We start from the raw sequence: 16042 nt of genomic DNA on the forward strand, positions 1-16042 counted from the left end.
AGCTCTGGCTGCACACCCTGCCTTCACCCCTTCCCCCTTGTCTAACATGAGCCCCTGGGCTGGGAGGCCTCCTGACAGACCCTGGAGGCTGTGAACGCTTTTGGAGACCCTTCCCGCAACGGCAGCTGCATTGCCCTGCACCAAGAGACTTCCCGTGTCAAGGGCTGGAAAGGTTTCTTCCCTTGCAGCTCTCCTCTCTCCTCCCACTCCAGCCTGCCTTTAATCTCGCTCTGCCCTACTCCTTTGCCCAGAGCCCTGCTGCGCTTGGCAGAGGAGTTGCTCCTTGGCAGAGCTGTCTCTCTGCACTGCTGCCTGCTTCCCAGGAGCTCCCTCCACCCCAGGAGCCTGTCTCAGCCCCGGAGGAGGGCACCTGCCCAAGACGTCACTTTCTCTGCCCCCCACCCCGCTCGGCGCTCCCTCCAGGTCTCCCTGGGGCTCTCCAGGAACCTGCTTGGGAAGAGACCGATGTTGCCTGTCTCACCTCTGCAGAGATGTTTCTTTGCAGCAGTGGCCTTTCTCCTCTCCCAGACACAGTTAGGTCTGAGAATCCCCCTGCCTTGGCCCATCATGAGGCAGGACACCTGGACACTGCCAGGGAGGCAGCTCCTTCAGCCACGCTGAGGGAAGGCAATCAGCTGAGTCAATGGGGGCATCTCATGCTGGATTTGTAGTGCTGGGGCTGGAAGGGACCTCAGCTCCCTCCCAGGCCTGCCACAAGCCCCCAGGAGTTTTCTCCTTTCTCCTCACAGAATGACAGAAATGTTGAGGTTGGAAGGGACCTCTGGACTTTCCCTTCCCCTTTGTGAACCCATGTTAAATACAAGTCCCGTTGAACTCATTTGATATCCTTCTGGGATAAGGTCACCATCCTAGTGGATGAAGGCAAGGTGGTGGGTGTAGATTTCCCGGATTTTAGTAAGGCTTTTGGTACTGTCCCTCACAGCATCCTTCTGGACAAGTTGTCCAACTGGGGGATGAGCGGGTTCACGGTGTGCTGGGTGAAGAACTGGCTGAAGGTCAGAGCTCAAAGGGTCGCAGTGAATGGGGCTGCATCTGGCTGGCCACTGGTCCCCAGCGGTCTTCCTCAGGGCTCAATCCTAGGGCCAGTTCTGTTCAATCTGCTTATCGATGATCTGCGTGCAGGAGTCGAATGAACCACTAGCAAGGTTGCTGATGATACCAAACTGGGAGGTGCTGTTGACTCTCTCGAGGGACAAGAGGCCTTGCAGAGGGATCTAGATAGACTGGAGCATTGGGCTATGATTAATGGGATGAAATGGAACAAGTCAAAATGCCAGATTCTGCACCCAGGATGCAGTAACAGTGGGCACAAGTATAAATTGGGAGAAGAGTGGCCCTGCAGAAAGGGATCTGGGGGTGCTGGTCGACAGCAGGCTCCACAGCAGTCAGCAGTGTGCCCTGGCAGCCGGGAGGGCAAACCGTGTTCTGGGGTGCATCAAACACAGCAAAACCAGCCGGTCAGCAGAGGGGATTATCCCGCTGCATTCAGCCTTGGTGAGGCCTCACCTGGAATACTGTGTGCGGTGCTGGGCCCCACCATTGGAGAAGGATGTTCAGGTCCTTGAATGCATCCAGAGGAGGGCACCAAAGCTGGTGAAAGGGCGGGAAGGCATGTCCTCTGAGGAGCAGCTAAGGGCTTTGGGCTTGTCTAGTTTGGAGAGAAGGCGGCTGAGGGGCGACCTCCTGGCTCTCTCCAGCTGCCTGAGGAGGGGACGTGGAGAGGGAGGTGCTGATCTCTTCTCCCTGGGATCCGGTGATAGGACACGTGGGAATGGCTCAAAGCTGCACCAGAGGAGGTTCCGACTGGATATCAGGAAACATGTCTGTACTGAGAGGGTGGTCAAACCCTGCAACAGGCTTCCTAGAGAGGCGGTCGATGCCCCAAGCCTGTCAGTGTTTAAGAGGCATTTGCACAATGCCCTTAATAACTTGCTTTAACTTTTGGTCAGCCCTGAATTGGTCAGGCAGTCAGAGTAGATGATCATTGTAGGTCCCCTCGAATTAAACTCTTCTGCTCTGCTCTGGTTTATATGCTATGCTATGCTATGCTATTCTACTCATTTAATCAAAACAGGTGACAGTTGTGTGACAAGCAGTGGGCCTACAGCTCTTCCTGGCAGTGCACGTGTGGGCCGCAGCACCTCAGCTGTGGCACCAGGCTGGAGGACAGCCTTCTCACGGGGAAACCTGAGCAGCTCCTGCTGGGCTGGGCTGGGCTGTGCTGCATGCACAGTGTGGTCTTCATGCCTGTGCTGTGCTGCACAGATCCCTGGGCCGCAGGACAACCTCGGCAGCTCATTGCCACCGAGGAGCCTGCAGGCAGCTCCCACTCTCCACTGGCCAGGAGGCCACCTGCCTGGCTTTGCCTGCACCTAACAGCGCAGCAACAAGTTCTCATGAGAACGTTCTTTCTGTTGGACTGTACAAAGGATAAATCACGTTGTTTCCTGGCACCTCGTGTAGCCCTGGCACCTCATGGAGCTCCGTGGGCCTGGATTTGAACATGAAAGTCAGCAGATTCCCTGAATGCTGTCAGGCAACGTGGGGCTGAACATGAGGCAACGGCCAATATCTCCACGTCAGTGGAGATCTCGTAAACACAGCAGAAGGAGGAGAGAGAGACGGAGTTCTCCCTATGGCACAGGACTCGAATCATTCAGGTGAATAACTCTATAAACTGCCCTGAGCATCATGAGCAGGGACAGTTTTAAGGTTCAAAACTGGTTACAGAGCCCAAAGTCTCCTTTTCAGGGCCCAAAGCCTCCTTTTCAGGATCCAACCCCTCCTTTTATGGTCCAAATGCTCACTTTAAGGCCCAAAGCCTCATTTTTAAGGTTCAAATTTTCACCTTAGAATCCAAAGCCTCATTTCTATGGCCCAAAGCCTCACTTTTAGGGATCAAAGGCTCATTTTAGGCTCCAAAGTCTCTTTTTAGGCTCCAAAGCCACATTTGTATGGTCCAAAGGCTCCCTTTCAGTTTGCAAATCTCCTTTTTAGACTCCAAAGCCACATTTTGACTTTCCAAAGCCTAATTTCAGGCTCCAAAAGCTCAGTTTTAGGATGCAGCTGTTTGTTTTGAGGGCCCAAGTTGCATCTGGAGTGTCCGAACCCTCATTTTCAGGGCCCCTCTTTTAGGGCTCAAAGCTTCATTTTTAGAGTACAAAGCCTTGATTCTAGGCTTGAAAGCCTCCTTTTGATGGTCCAAACCCTCATTTTCAGGGTCTAAACCCTCATTTACAATTTCCAAGCCTCACTTTTAAGATTCAAGGACTCATTTCAAGGGCCCAGAGCATCATTTTTAAGTCCCCAGTTCTGACTTTGAAGGTCCAAAGCCTCATTCCCAGACTCCAAAGCCTTATTTATGTGGTCCAAAGGCTTATTTTTGGGCTCAAACCCTCAGGTTTAGCTTCTAAAGCCTCCTTTTCTGGGACCAAAGCCTCGCTTTCAGGAACCATAGCCTCAGCTTTAGGATCCAGTCTGCAATTTGGACGGGGACCAAAGCCTCATTTTGACAGTCCAAATGCTCATTTGGTGGGTCCAAAGCCTCATTTGAGGGTCCAAACTCCTCATTTAGGCTACAAAGCCTCATTTGTTTCATGTCCCAAGCCTCATTTTGAAGCCTCCAAAGACCCAGGTTTAGAGTGAAAAGCCTTAGGTTGTGGTACCAAAGCATCATTTTAGGGCACAAAGCCTCATTTCAGAGTTCAAACCCTCCATTTTATTTTCCAAGCCCCACTTTTAAGGCCCAAAACCCCGTTTTAATGGTCCAAACTCTCATTTCTAGGCTCCAAAGCCCCCTTTGACAGCTCAAAGCCTTCACTGGGGTGCCCAAAGCCCTATATTCAGGACCAAAGCTTCAGTTCTTGGGGCCACAGAGGAACCAATGGGTTCCCCTCATTTGCAGGGTCCCAAGTGTCATATGTAGCATCTAGCCCATCTGTTCTAGTGCCCAAAGAGTCCTTCTGAGGGCCAAAATCCTCTTTTTTTTGTTCCAAACCTGTCTTTTATTATGCATAGCCTTTTTGGGGGCCCACAGTTTCATTTTTAGGGTTTAAACTCTCACTTTTAGGGCACCAAGCCTCTTTTCAGGGTCCAAAGCTACATTTAGAGTGTCCAAGGCCTCATTTTTACTTTCTAAAGTCGTAGTTTTGCTCCCAGAGTGTCATTTTGGACTTCAAAGCTTCATGTTAGTGGTCCAAAGCCTCTGTTTCAGATTGCAAAGTCTCCTTGTTAGACTCGAAAGCCGCATTTTGACTTTCTAAAGCCTCAATTTCAGGCTCCAAGGTGGCATTTTGAGGATCCAGCCAGTCGTTTTGAGGGCCCAAGCCACATCTGGAGTGTCCAAACCCTCATTTTTAGAGTCCAAACCCCTCTTTTAGGGCTCACAGCCTCATTTTTAGGGCCCAAAGCTTCATTTTTAGAGTACAAAACTTTGATTCTAAGATTGAAAGCTTTTCAGGTTCCACACCCTCATTGCAATATTTCCAAGCCTCACTTTTAAGGTTCAAGGATGCATTTAAAGGGCGCAGAGCATCATTTTTAAGACCCCAGTTCTGCTTTTGAAGGTCCAAAGCCTCAGTTTTAGAGTCCCAAGCCTGATTTAAAGGGTCTCCTGTCCCACCCAGCAAAGCCTGTTCCCCCAAGGCCATGGGATCCAGGGCATGAGTCACATCCTTGGCAGCTGGACCTCCAGTCGAGTGTAAGTGCACGTGTCCTACAATGAACACAGAACAACACAGAAAAAGCGACTGCCCTCCAGTGTCAGTGTCAGTGAGGTGGAGAGCAAAACAGGGTAAGGAGAAGGCTCCACAGCATTCCCATCTGCCTTTCTGTTCTTGCTTTGTTTTTTTTTTTTGGAGCTTTGCAATTTTCTTCCCTCTTTCCCCACATTTCTATTGTGCTCTTCCTCTGTGGGGCTGTGGTGGGGCTGCAGGTCAGCTTCTGTTCTGACACCAGCGCTCAGGGTCCTGCCCTGGATGTGTCTTCATGGGAACTAGGTGCCCAAGCTGTGAGGCACCATGTCATTCAATTGGTAGCGTTGAAAAATTTTCTGAAACATTCCTCATTCAGCTCATGGCGGGGGATTGCGATGAGAAATGACGTGGGCTTTACCTCTAAGAAGTCTCCCCGAACTTGTCATTGTGTTTTCCTTCTTGGACAGGTCCCCATGGCCACAGAGAACAAATGTCCAATGGCAGCTCCATCACCCAGTTCCTCCTACTGGCATTGGCAGACACGCGGGAGCTGCAGCTCTTGCACTTCTGGCTCTTCCTGGCCATCTACCTGGCTGCCCTCCTGGGCAACGGCCTCATCATCACTGCCGTTGCCTGCGACCACCGCCTCCACACCCCCATGTACTTCTTCCTCCTCAACCTCTCCCTCACAGACCTTGGTTTCATCTCCACCACTCTCCCCAAAGCCATGGCCAATGCCCTGTGGGACACCAGGGCCATCTCTTTCTCAGGGTGTGCTGCCCAAGTCTTTGTATTTGCCTTTTTCTTTTTGGCAGAGTATTCTCTGCTAGCCATCATGGCCTATGACCGCTACGTGGCCATCTGCAAACCTCTGCACTATGGGACCCTCCTGGGCAGCAGAGCTTGTGTCCACATGGCAGCAGCTGCCTGGGGCACTGGGTTTCTCCATGCTGTGCTGCACACTGCTAATACATTTTCACTACCCCTCTGCCAAGGCAATGTCCTGGACCAGTTCTTCTGTGAAATCCCCCAGATCCTCAAGCTCTCCTGCTCAGATGCCTACCACAGGGAGGTTGGACTTCTTGTGTTTACTGCCTCTTTTGGATTTGGGTGTTTTGTTTTCATTGTGGCGTCCTACGTGCAGATCCTCAGGGCCGTGCTGAGGATCCCCTCTGAGCAGGGATGGCACAAAGCCTTTTCCACATGCCTCCCTCACCTGGCTGTGGTCTCCCTGTTTCTCAGGACATAATTTTTTGCCTACCTGAAGCCACACTCCTTCTCCTCTCCATCCCTGGATATGGTGGTGGCAGTTCTGTACGCAGTGGTGCCTCCAGCAGTGAACCCCCTCATCTACAGCATGAGGAACCAGGAGCTCAAGGAAGCAGTGTGGAAACTGATGACTGGATGGTTTTAAGCAGCAATAAACTGCCCATTTTCTTCTGTATATCACTCACAATGTAAAGCACTATAGGACCAGCCTGACTTTGGCAGTTGGTCTGGTTCAGTTTTTAACTTTTGTTAGTTTTAATCATATTGTCCACAATGAAATGCCATTACTCGTAACATTCCTAAGTCAGTATCTACCTGTCCTGTGTGACCCAGAGACTGTGTAATGACGAGCCATGCTCTCTGTGTTTTAAAACAAAATAAACGACCCCTCAGTGACTTGTTTGTCCAAGGTCCTTTATTGAGACCTTCTCTGGAGCTGCAGGGGCAGTGCCTGTGTGCAGAGGTGGAGGGGAAAAGAGTCCTGGCACAGCAGCACTGCCAGGCAGCACCAGCACTTGGTCTTTCCGAGCTGCTCACTTTCCACTTCCACTCTCTCCTTCTGAGCCCTTCTGTTGGTGTAAGGCCTGAGAGCACTGGCAGCTTGATGTAGTCCTGGTGGGTGGCAGCTTGTGCCAGCAGGCAGGGACAAGCAATGGGTGCTTCTGTGGCAGAGCTGACATCCATAACAGCATTGCCATCATGAAAGGGCAGTTGCTGAAGGCTCTAGGTCTCACCCACTGTGGCCAGCTTCATTGCAAATGCTCCATCACGCTTCCTTGGCTTTCTGGCCTGTCCCTTTCATTATGTGCTATCAAAGGAGGTGGCCTGCAGAGCATCTCAGCTGTGCAGTCAGAAGGCAATCAGGCTGGCGAGGCATGATTTACCCTTGGGGAGTCCATGCCGACTGGTTTTGGACATGTTCTTCTCTTTTAGCTGTCCAGACATGTCAGCCATGAGGAGGCATTCAGTGGCTCCCTCCTCACCAAAGTGAGCTTGTACAGCCTGCGGTGCCCTGGCTTGCACTTCTGGCTGCCTTCAAAGATGGGTGCAGCACTTGCTTGTCCTCACTCACATAAGACCTTCGCCAGTCCCATGACCTCTCAGAAGGGATACTCCAAGAAACGCCAGTCTTCCCCTGTAACTTCCTTACCACTATTCTGCCTGTTATACAGTGGATTTAGTTTCACTAGTCTTTCATATACTTTCACCTATCCTGATACAGTGGCCATTTCTAAAATCATCTTTGCGGATGCAGACTGCCTAGGCAAAGGCCCTTGCCATTTTTCTCCCGTTTTCTCCTCCCCTTAATCTTTGTTCATTCAGATACCTCTCACCTATGCGACTGCCTTAAGCCTCAGGGAGTTCAAAGCTTGCCTGTCTCTCAGTAGTCTAATTGTCTCTTTAACCAACACTTTAGTTGTTTTCCTATCTATCTGTTTGCACCTATCTATCTAAAACATTTCTCATAAGATTATCCCTTGTAGAAAGGCAACCTCCTTAGAGGCAGCTTGTACTTAGCAGATGGATACAGAGTGTGTTTTACTGTTTGTGAAACTTTATCCGGCTTTTCTTTACTTGCAAATAGGAAAAATTCTCCTGTGCCTGTGTGCAGCCAGTTCTCGAAGGAGAGCAGGTGGGAGATGGTGCAGAGGACCTGTAGCATCCAGCTACGGAGATGAGTGCAGAAGTCTGATGCAAGGAACAGTGATGCAAGTCCCAGGTGGCCAATGACAGAAAAGGGGACGTTTGGGAGGTGAGGAGCAAAGTTGTCCATACAGTGTCAGACCTCAAGGGACTGCTTTTCCTACCTGTCCAGACCTCCCGAGCGGACACTCACCTCTTCTTTAACCTCAGAATTAATAAAAAATATCCTTTAAAACAAAATTCATTTTTATTAGATGCACTTTGAAATCTTTCGCCTTAACTACCCTAGGAAACCTCTCTAATGAGCTGTACAAGTCGTGAAGACTTGGAGAAAATCACAGGAAGAGACAGGGCTCGTTAGGGCTTTCTGTATTTTAATGAGCCCCATGGTGTATTTGGGGCTGAGGCCTTGAACCTCAGATACCGAGAGGAGATTGAACAAACTGCTCAAGAAGTCCAAGTCAGAAGCTGAACCCAAAGTATCTGGAAGCATTAATGGGCCCCATGAGGACCATTACTGACAAAGCCTCCCCAGGGACTCTTTAGAGCAGGTAATTGGAGGCCATGATTGCAGGTAGGCAAAGGCTCTGTGCAGGCAGCTGTAATGCTGAGCAAACCCTTTGGTTTCTTCTGTGAAGCAGAAAGGCCAAGCCCTCATCCGCAGGCCCTGGGAAGGCAGATCCTGTCCCTCCCGCATGGCTCAGGGCTCCTCCTGGGGGCAGTGGGGTGTGAGGGTGAGCAATGCCAAGTGTAGGAAAACTGTACACCACCTCCCGACCTCCCCAGGCAGGGCTGAGGAGAAACAAAGGCCAGAGCCTCAAAACAACTTTTGCCTGGTAGGCCTCGGTGCCAGAGGCAGCTGCCAGAGCCAAGAGGACAAAGACCTCGGTCCTGTTGGGCCTTTCAGCCTTGCTAGAGCCCTTGGCCATCTCTGCTGCAGGCTGTCCTACGCTGTCCCATGCCTGCACCTCTTTCCCTTCAGGCTCTTGACATCCATCTTGCCTTCCCACCTAGCTCTCAGCCCAGCATTTCTATAGCTTCACTGATGGCTCTCCACCCTTGCTGGCTTTCCCTTGAAACACAAAGCCATGGGCTGATCCAGACTCCCTCTGGGTCACCTCTTGCACCACAAGGCTACCCTTTCAGTGACATTTCTTTTTCCTCACATCCAGTCTGAACCTTCCAAGCTGCACTTTGTGGAGGCTTCCTTCTCTTCCCACTACCAGGAAAAGCTCCATCACCTCTGAAGCTGCCCTTCAAGCAGTTGCACGCTACTACTATAGTGCCCTGAGCCTCCACTTCACCAGGAGAAAGAAGTCCAGGTCCTTCAGCCTCTCCACAGAGACCCAGACCCCCATCCTGAGATGCTGGTGGGCAGAGGTGGTTGGGGGGTTACCCGGAGGGCAGGAGCACCAGGAGGAGCGTGAGCCTGCTGCTCTACCTGCCATGGCAGTTGGGCAGTGTGGGGTTGGTTTGGGGCAAACAGCATTCTGAGGGGTCCGTCCCCATGGCGATCATTCTGCCAGCACCTGCTTCAGCCAGCCTTGCAATGCTTTGATTTTTCATACCACGACAACTTCCCACCTCCATGATTTTCCATCCTGCTGCTAATTTCCTGCCCTCAGTGTTGGTTTCCCAGCCCCACGATGGTTCCCCGTCCCAGTGATGATTTCCCATCCCAATGGTGGTTTGCTATCCCAATGGTCTCCCATCCCAAGCATGATGTTTTGGGGGAGGCGAATTTCCTGTCCACGGGGAAGGGATGGGGCCAGCACCAGTGGCCCTGTGATGCCAACATGCCTGTGCTGTCCCATCCTGCCCTGGTGGTTGGGATTGGGGCGTGGGGGGTTAGGGCACTTTTGGGTTGTTTTTGTCCTCCCCTCTGTGCCCTGGGGGGCAACTGCTGCTTACAACTGTGGTGGAACCGGTGCCGGTACCGTTACCGTTCAGCCATGATGGGGAGCTGTCACGAGAATTTGGCAAGTGGGCTATGCTGACGAGGAGAGAAGCTGGGACGCAGAGTATAGCATTACAAGAGGAATTCTTGCATTCGTGCGCATGAGCCGTCCCATTCAAACTGTGGCACCACAAATGCGGTTTTACAGATGCTTCTTATGCTTTTCAAGCGTTCCGGTCCAATGCAATTTGACCGACCTCTGCTTAACACACACACAGGCTGCTGTTCTGCAAAGCAACTCCAATTCTGTGGCGTCATCATCCATCTGCTTCTTTCTTGATCTTGATGTCCCTGGAGTTGGTCTGGCTGCAGATCCTGATCTCTGATGGCAGATAAGGGGAGGGTTTCACAGAGGTGTCGGAGGGGCTGGGATGCTGACGTGAGCTGGGTCATCCAGGGGCATCCTTTCTTCTTCAGGGTGGGGGCTGTCCTTCTCCTCCTTGCAGTGAGCTGGGGGCCTTTAGTCCTGCTGACTGAACCATGACTGTGCACTATACAACGTCAACTAGATGTATATCTGTCTATCTTCAGGAGCTTGATCTAATTTCATACTCTCGTGACTTACTGTTGCAATACTTAGGGCAAGAGATTTTCCTAAGAGAGCCCCTGGGGTGTCCCTCTGTGGGGGTCCCTGGGAGGTACTTGTGGGGGTTGCTCGTAGTGTGGTGGGAGATGCAGGTACTGGGGGCAATGGTAGCAGCGTGGGGTGGGGATGCTGTTCCTGGGGCCATTTTCTCCAGCCTGCGGTGGGGATGCCAGCAGTGTGGCTGTCAGCAGCAGGACAGGGCAGAGATACCAGGGGTGTTGGTGCCAGGCCGGGGTGGGGATGCCGGTTCCGGGGCGGTGGTTCCCGTTGGGAACCGCGAGGTGGTGCCGCATTTCATAGGGGTGGCCGCCTTTCACCAGGGAACAAAATGGAGGGACAAGGAGCACCAGTTCAGAGTCAACCTGTGGCTGTATCTTGGGGGGAAGATAAAATTCATTGGAAATGAACCTATAAGAGACCAGGTGCTTTGCTCCACGAGCCTCATGGACACAGTCCTGTACCTGGGAAGAGCGGAAGAGAAACCCTCAGCAACCCAAATGTGCCAGCCAAAGCTGGGAACAGGCACGCTTACAGCCCTGGGCAGGTTTTTCTTCATCCAGCTGGTGCAGCTCAGGGAGGAGGTGGGAGCTCTGCCAGCAGATGAGCAGCCCTTCGTCAGCAGTGCACGGGGAAGCCCAGGGGCTGATGGCTACAGGAGGTGCCCGGGCCGTGGCAGCTGTGTGGCCTCCAGGGGACACATTCCCATGTGGGCCCATGTCACAAAGGAGCAGTGATGCAGCACCCACCCGGTGCTTGTGACCTCATCTGGCCGGGGCTTGAAATCCTGAAGAGCAGGCCAGCGAAAGCTAGTTGGGCTGAGCTGGCCTTCGGGATAACTCAGCTCCTTCCATTGCTACTTGCGTGCCTATTTTTTTCCAAGCATTTATCATTTACTGCTCACTTCTCCTCAACTTCCATACTCGTTCAAAGGTAATTATGATTTGACTTTCAGGACACAGCATAGGGTAGGTAGATAGAGGAGAAAAGCATAGGCTGGTGTGTGCCTTCTGAGCTCTAGGCTGAGCTATTACACCTTTCCAGGCTGGTCAGATATGGGCTATGGGTAGAGTTCCTCTTTGCTAATTCTTATATTTCTTTGCCATATCCCAGGAGAGGTAAGTAGGGGGGTGGCAGTGTAGTCTGAGGCGTTGGGCTCAGCCTGGAATGACAAGAAGCCCACCCTGACTGATGGGGTAGGAAGGGAGACAGAAAAGGAGGACGGCAAAGGCAGCCGTTAAAGTAGCAGCCGAAAGCCGGTCACTGCTGTGTACAAGGTGGGAAAGTGTGGGCTGGAGAGCCAGAGGGCTCTGCTGCTAACGCTGGCCACAGGTAAGCAGCAGGACCCCTTTAGAGAAGGTGACACGCAATGCAGTGTGTCAAAAGGGCCTTGGTAATTGCTGTCAATTGGAGTCCTGTGACAGGGACAGCAGGGCCATCAGCCTGCAGCTCTGCAGCACTTACAAGTACCACTGAAAGACTTCTGATGGCAGACGTTGATCTGTGCGTTTCATTTGGAATTGTTTTCAATCATTTTCTTGAACTCCACTTATTTCTTTGCAATCAGGTGACAGGACTGGCGCTGATCTTCTCTTTCTGGAGCGCGTCCTGACATCCTTTGTCATCCAAAGCTTTCCGCTCTGTTCCTGAGAGGAGCAATGGCCGCAAAGGGGAATGACTCCTGTGAGTAACGGCTTCACCATTGGACTTTGTGAATGCCCAAAGGCAACGGACGTGGCTGCTGCTCCATCCCTGACTGTGGATGTGCTGACAACCTAGAGTGAATTCTGGGGCGTTCCCTGGTAGCAGCCAGGCTCACCCAGGTGTTTTTGATTAGACACAGGAAAATGAGTTTTGTCCGTCATCTGCCACGATGGACAAGACTTTGAAAGATGACATTGCTCGTACTGACATCAGTAGGGTTACCTTCTGGGCTAGGGACTTGCTTGTTTTCATGAAGTCACAATCAGAAAAAGGGAAGACTTGACCTGATAATCCAATTCAAGAGTCTAGAGGGAAAGGAAGGTAGCCCGAAGCACAGAAATCAGAGTGTGGCTTTCTTGGAGTTTTGGCAAAGGAAGCAGGGCAACAGACTCTTTTCCAAAACTGCTTCTTGACCAGTCATTGTCAATGGCAGTGTTAGGCTTCCCCCAGTGTTTCTGTATTGGAGGTTAGAGCTGCTTGTCCTGGGGGCTCCTGTACAGAGCTTGACTTTTAAACGATGCTTTTGTGCAACAACGTCATCTCCTCTCTTTTCAAATGTCATTTCCCTGCAGCCATTGCCGAGGGAATGGCTCTGCCACAAAGGATCCTCTTTCCCCCGGAGAAGCTTTGCATGGATTGGCAGCAAAGACAGAGAGCTGGAGCAGGACTCCACAACCTGGGCCATACGTGCTACCTCAACTCCGTCCTGCAGTGCCTGACGTACACACCCCCTCTCACCAACTACCTGCTCTCTCGGGAGCACAGCCGCTCGTGTCAGTACTTTTATCAACAGCTCCTTGCAAATCTGGTGGGCTCTTCCCAAGGATTCCCAGCATCTGGAATTTGATTGAGGAGAAAAGCAGCCCGCCTCTCTCAATCCCCCGAGTTGGTGTTCTTTGAACACGCAAGCCTAGAAGCCCCTTGTCCTATCTCAGTGTATTCATCTTCAGAAAGGCCCCTCTTTCTAGCCCCTGCTCTCGGTCCCCATTCCTGCAAGTTAAACTCTCTTTGCTTCTTGCACAGAAAACTTTTGTCAGTTCAGCATCCCTCTGAAGAAAGTTTTCTATGCACTACAATGTCCCAGTGGGCCATTGGCACCTTGGGAGAAGAGGAGCGGGGGCTGTTCTTGTAACTTCAGGATCTCCATTAGGTTTCCCACCGCTCTGGAGATCTTGCTAACCCGAGACGCTTCCCTCCCTCCCTTCCTCTTCAGGTCGCCAGCAAGGCTTCTGCATGATGTGCAGAATGGAAGCACATGTTAACAAGGTCCTGCATTCCTCAGCCAGTGCCATCCAGCCTTGGAGTGTTGTCAATGTCCTCACACGTGAGTCATTTCAGGTGCTTTTACAGGTTTCCTTCCCTTCCTGCGGGGGACAACTCCTAATTTCTTCTTTCTTAGGAATAGGAGAACATTTCCAGCATGGCATGCAGGAAGACGCCCACGAGTTCTTACGCTGCACTGTCGATGCCATGCAGAGAGCTTGTCTGAGTGGAAGCAACGAGTAAGCACAAGCAAATTCCCTTTTCAATGCTCCTGAGGCCTTTGGACTCCTTGGTGTACTCCCATCAAGGAAACCCTACCGCCAGGGTTTTCAGACAAAGCAAAACTCCTGGAGGAGATCACTCTCTGCCCTACTTCTGAGCTCCCTGCCTTACCCTTTCTTTCCAGCTTGGATGTCTCTTCTCAAGCAACTACCATCGTCCACCAAATATTTGGGGGCATGCTGAGATCCAGAGGTACTTTTCCATGACTATCGCTCTGCTTGGAATTGTCTGTGTCCTTCTGTCTGCCTGTGATAAACAGCTGATCGTGTGACTGGCGTAGCAGGTATGGAGGCCGTAAACCGGCACAGTCAGTCGACTTCCCCTGTCGCTGAGCATTTTGATTTGCCTTCCAGTCACGTGCTTGAGCTGCAAAGCCGTTTCCGATTCCTACGAGGCCTTCCTGGATCTTCCTTTGGATATAAATGTAAGAGGGTTTGTAACTGGGATTCAAGACATCCCAAGGCCCCCGTAGCTTTCCAGAATAAACGCAGGTGGTGTAAAACCATATACTGCAAAGCCAAGAGAAGAGAGCTTGGTGGTGGGTGGGGAGTGGAATGGACTGTGTCCTTCTGGGGAGGCCATGGCAGTGGTCTCCCTGTAGGTGCGGGCTTTAAGTGGGACAAGCACACATTATCCTCCCTGCACCCTTGATGGACTCTCCTCCTTCTTCCCTTTGCCCTCCCTCAACACCCCTCTGGCTCCCAGGCTGATGGGTTGTGTTGTTTTCATTCTGATGACCCTGCACCCCATCAGTAGCTGAACTGAGTGGTGCCACAGAGAGGTCGCTTTGATAGCCCTGGGCATTCCTGGGAAATGAGGAAATGTTCAGCATAATACCCTCTTTCTGCCTCCTTCTGGACACTGCTTGTGGGTTCACAGTGGGTCTCCTCAGCCTCAGCTACCTGCGCCTTCTTGGCAGCTCTTAGCCAAGTGTTTGGGCGAGGGCGTTTCCCCGAGCTCAGTGCTCTCCTTTCTCCCTCCTCCAGGCAGCCTCCTCTGTCACCGCAGCTCTGCAGGACTTTGTGAAACCCGAGCAGCTGGATGGGGAAAACTGCTTTAAATGTAGCAAGTAAGATGATTACTAACGCCATATTAATGCTAGATCCTTCCTGAAGGTGCTGCATGTCATCGTGCAGAAGTCCTCTTTTCATGGAGGTTTAATGCCCAGTAATGGGCAGCAGCTGTTGTTTAATCTGGTACTTATGGTTCTGAATAGCCTTAAAACAGCGTCAGGATGTGTGAGACAGGAAAGCTTGTCTTGCCTTCTGGCGGGGAAAAAGGGTGCCCTTCAGCATCTGGCTCTGTGCTTGCTTTCAAGGTGTGACAAGATGGTTGCCGCCTCCAAGAGGTTTACAATCCATCGCGTGCCCAAGGTTCTCACCGTGTGTCTGAAAAGGTTTGAACATCTCACCGGCAGGAAGATCAGCAAGGTGTGTACGCAATTGGAGTGCAACTTTCTCTTCCTGGAGCGGGAGGTGTCCCAAAGCAGTAGGCTCTTTCACAAGCCGTTCATGTTGGGTTCGTCGTGTTCCCTTCTGGGGAGACGAGAGTTCCCGTGGGAAGACAAGCATGGACTCTGCTCCGACGGAGCTGCTTTGGCCAAGAACAGTTTCCTGCCACCCAAACCATGACATGTTGAAGGCTCGTCCATGTACTAGCTCAGGATCATTTCTGAGCCCTCTTGGTCTCTCTGTAGGTGGTGGAGTATCCCGAGTACTTGGATCTTTGGCCATACACATCTCGGACAGCAGGAGAACCGCTCCTCTACGCCTTATATGCTGTCCTGGTACATAGCGGTGGCAGCTGTCATGCAGGACACTATTTCTGCTACACCAAGGTCAAGAGCAACTTCCTTCCTAGCAGGGGAAAAATGTGTGCTGGGGAAGGCAACCTTTCACAGCAGTGTTACTGGCAGCCAAGGTTCTGGGGGGGAAGGTCTCCTTACCGGCTGCATTAGAGTTGTTTTGGTGTGCTCTTGGTTCGGTAGTTTTCTGCCTGTGTGATCACTGAGAAACCAGGCAGTTCCTCTCCAGCTATCGATGCCTTTCTTTGCAGGCCAGCGATGGACTGTGGTACAAGATGAACGATGCGTCTGTGGAGGGTTCTGACATCAACACAGTTCTCAGGCAGCAAGCCTATCTACTGTTTTATGTCAGGTAATAACCAGTGCTAAAATGTGTTTCGAATACGTTTCCTTCTCCTGGCTTTGCTCTTTTTCTTCTCATCCTCCTGAGTGTTTCTCTTTTGGTCCTAGGAGACAGTTCCTACCTGCATCATTCAGTGCTGTCAAGTCTGAACTACCTCACCTCTGTCCTTACTTTTCCTTGCCGGGCTTTCGGCTCCTGCCCTGCTGTAAAGTGCTCCTTGTCTGCTCTCTGAAGCTGGCTAATGTAGAGAAGAGTACTTAAAGGGGGCCTCCAGGAAAGATGGGGAGGGACTCTTTATCAGGGAGTGTAGTGACAGGACGAGGGGTAAGGGTTTTAAACTGAACAAGGGAAGATGTAAATTAGGTATTAGGGAGAAATTCTTTACGGTGAGGGTGGTGAGACACTGGAAGAGGTTGCCCAGAGAAGCTGTGGATGCCCCCTCCCTGGAAGTGTTCAAGGCCAGCTTGGATGGGACTTG

The 16042-nt window shown here is 51.6% G+C and overlaps 1 protein-coding gene and 1 pseudogene across 1 annotated transcript in view; both read left to right on the forward strand.

Moving 5' to 3' along the window:
* Positions 1–5205: 5205 nt before the first annotated feature.
* LOC148052423 (olfactory receptor 14C36-like) lies at positions 5206–6129 on the forward strand (annotated as a pseudogene).
* Positions 6130–14745: 8616 nt separating this feature from the next.
* Positions 14746–16042, forward strand: part of LOC148052424 (olfactory receptor 14C36-like) — a 124805-nt gene continuing 123508 nt past the window's right edge. Inside the window, exon 1 of the mRNA XM_087730126.1 lies at positions 14746–14905. Coding sequence (XP_087586252.1) covers positions 14746–14905 — 160 coding nt within the window. The remainder of the gene's footprint in view (positions 14906–16042) is intronic.

Source organism: Nipponia nippon, unplaced genomic scaffold, assembly GCF_047370975.1.
Source record: "Nipponia nippon isolate SJK-2023a ecotype South Korea unplaced genomic scaffold, ASM4737097v1 scaffold_48, whole genome shotgun sequence".
Lineage (NCBI taxonomy): Eukaryota > Metazoa > Chordata > Aves > Pelecaniformes > Threskiornithidae > Nipponia > Nipponia nippon.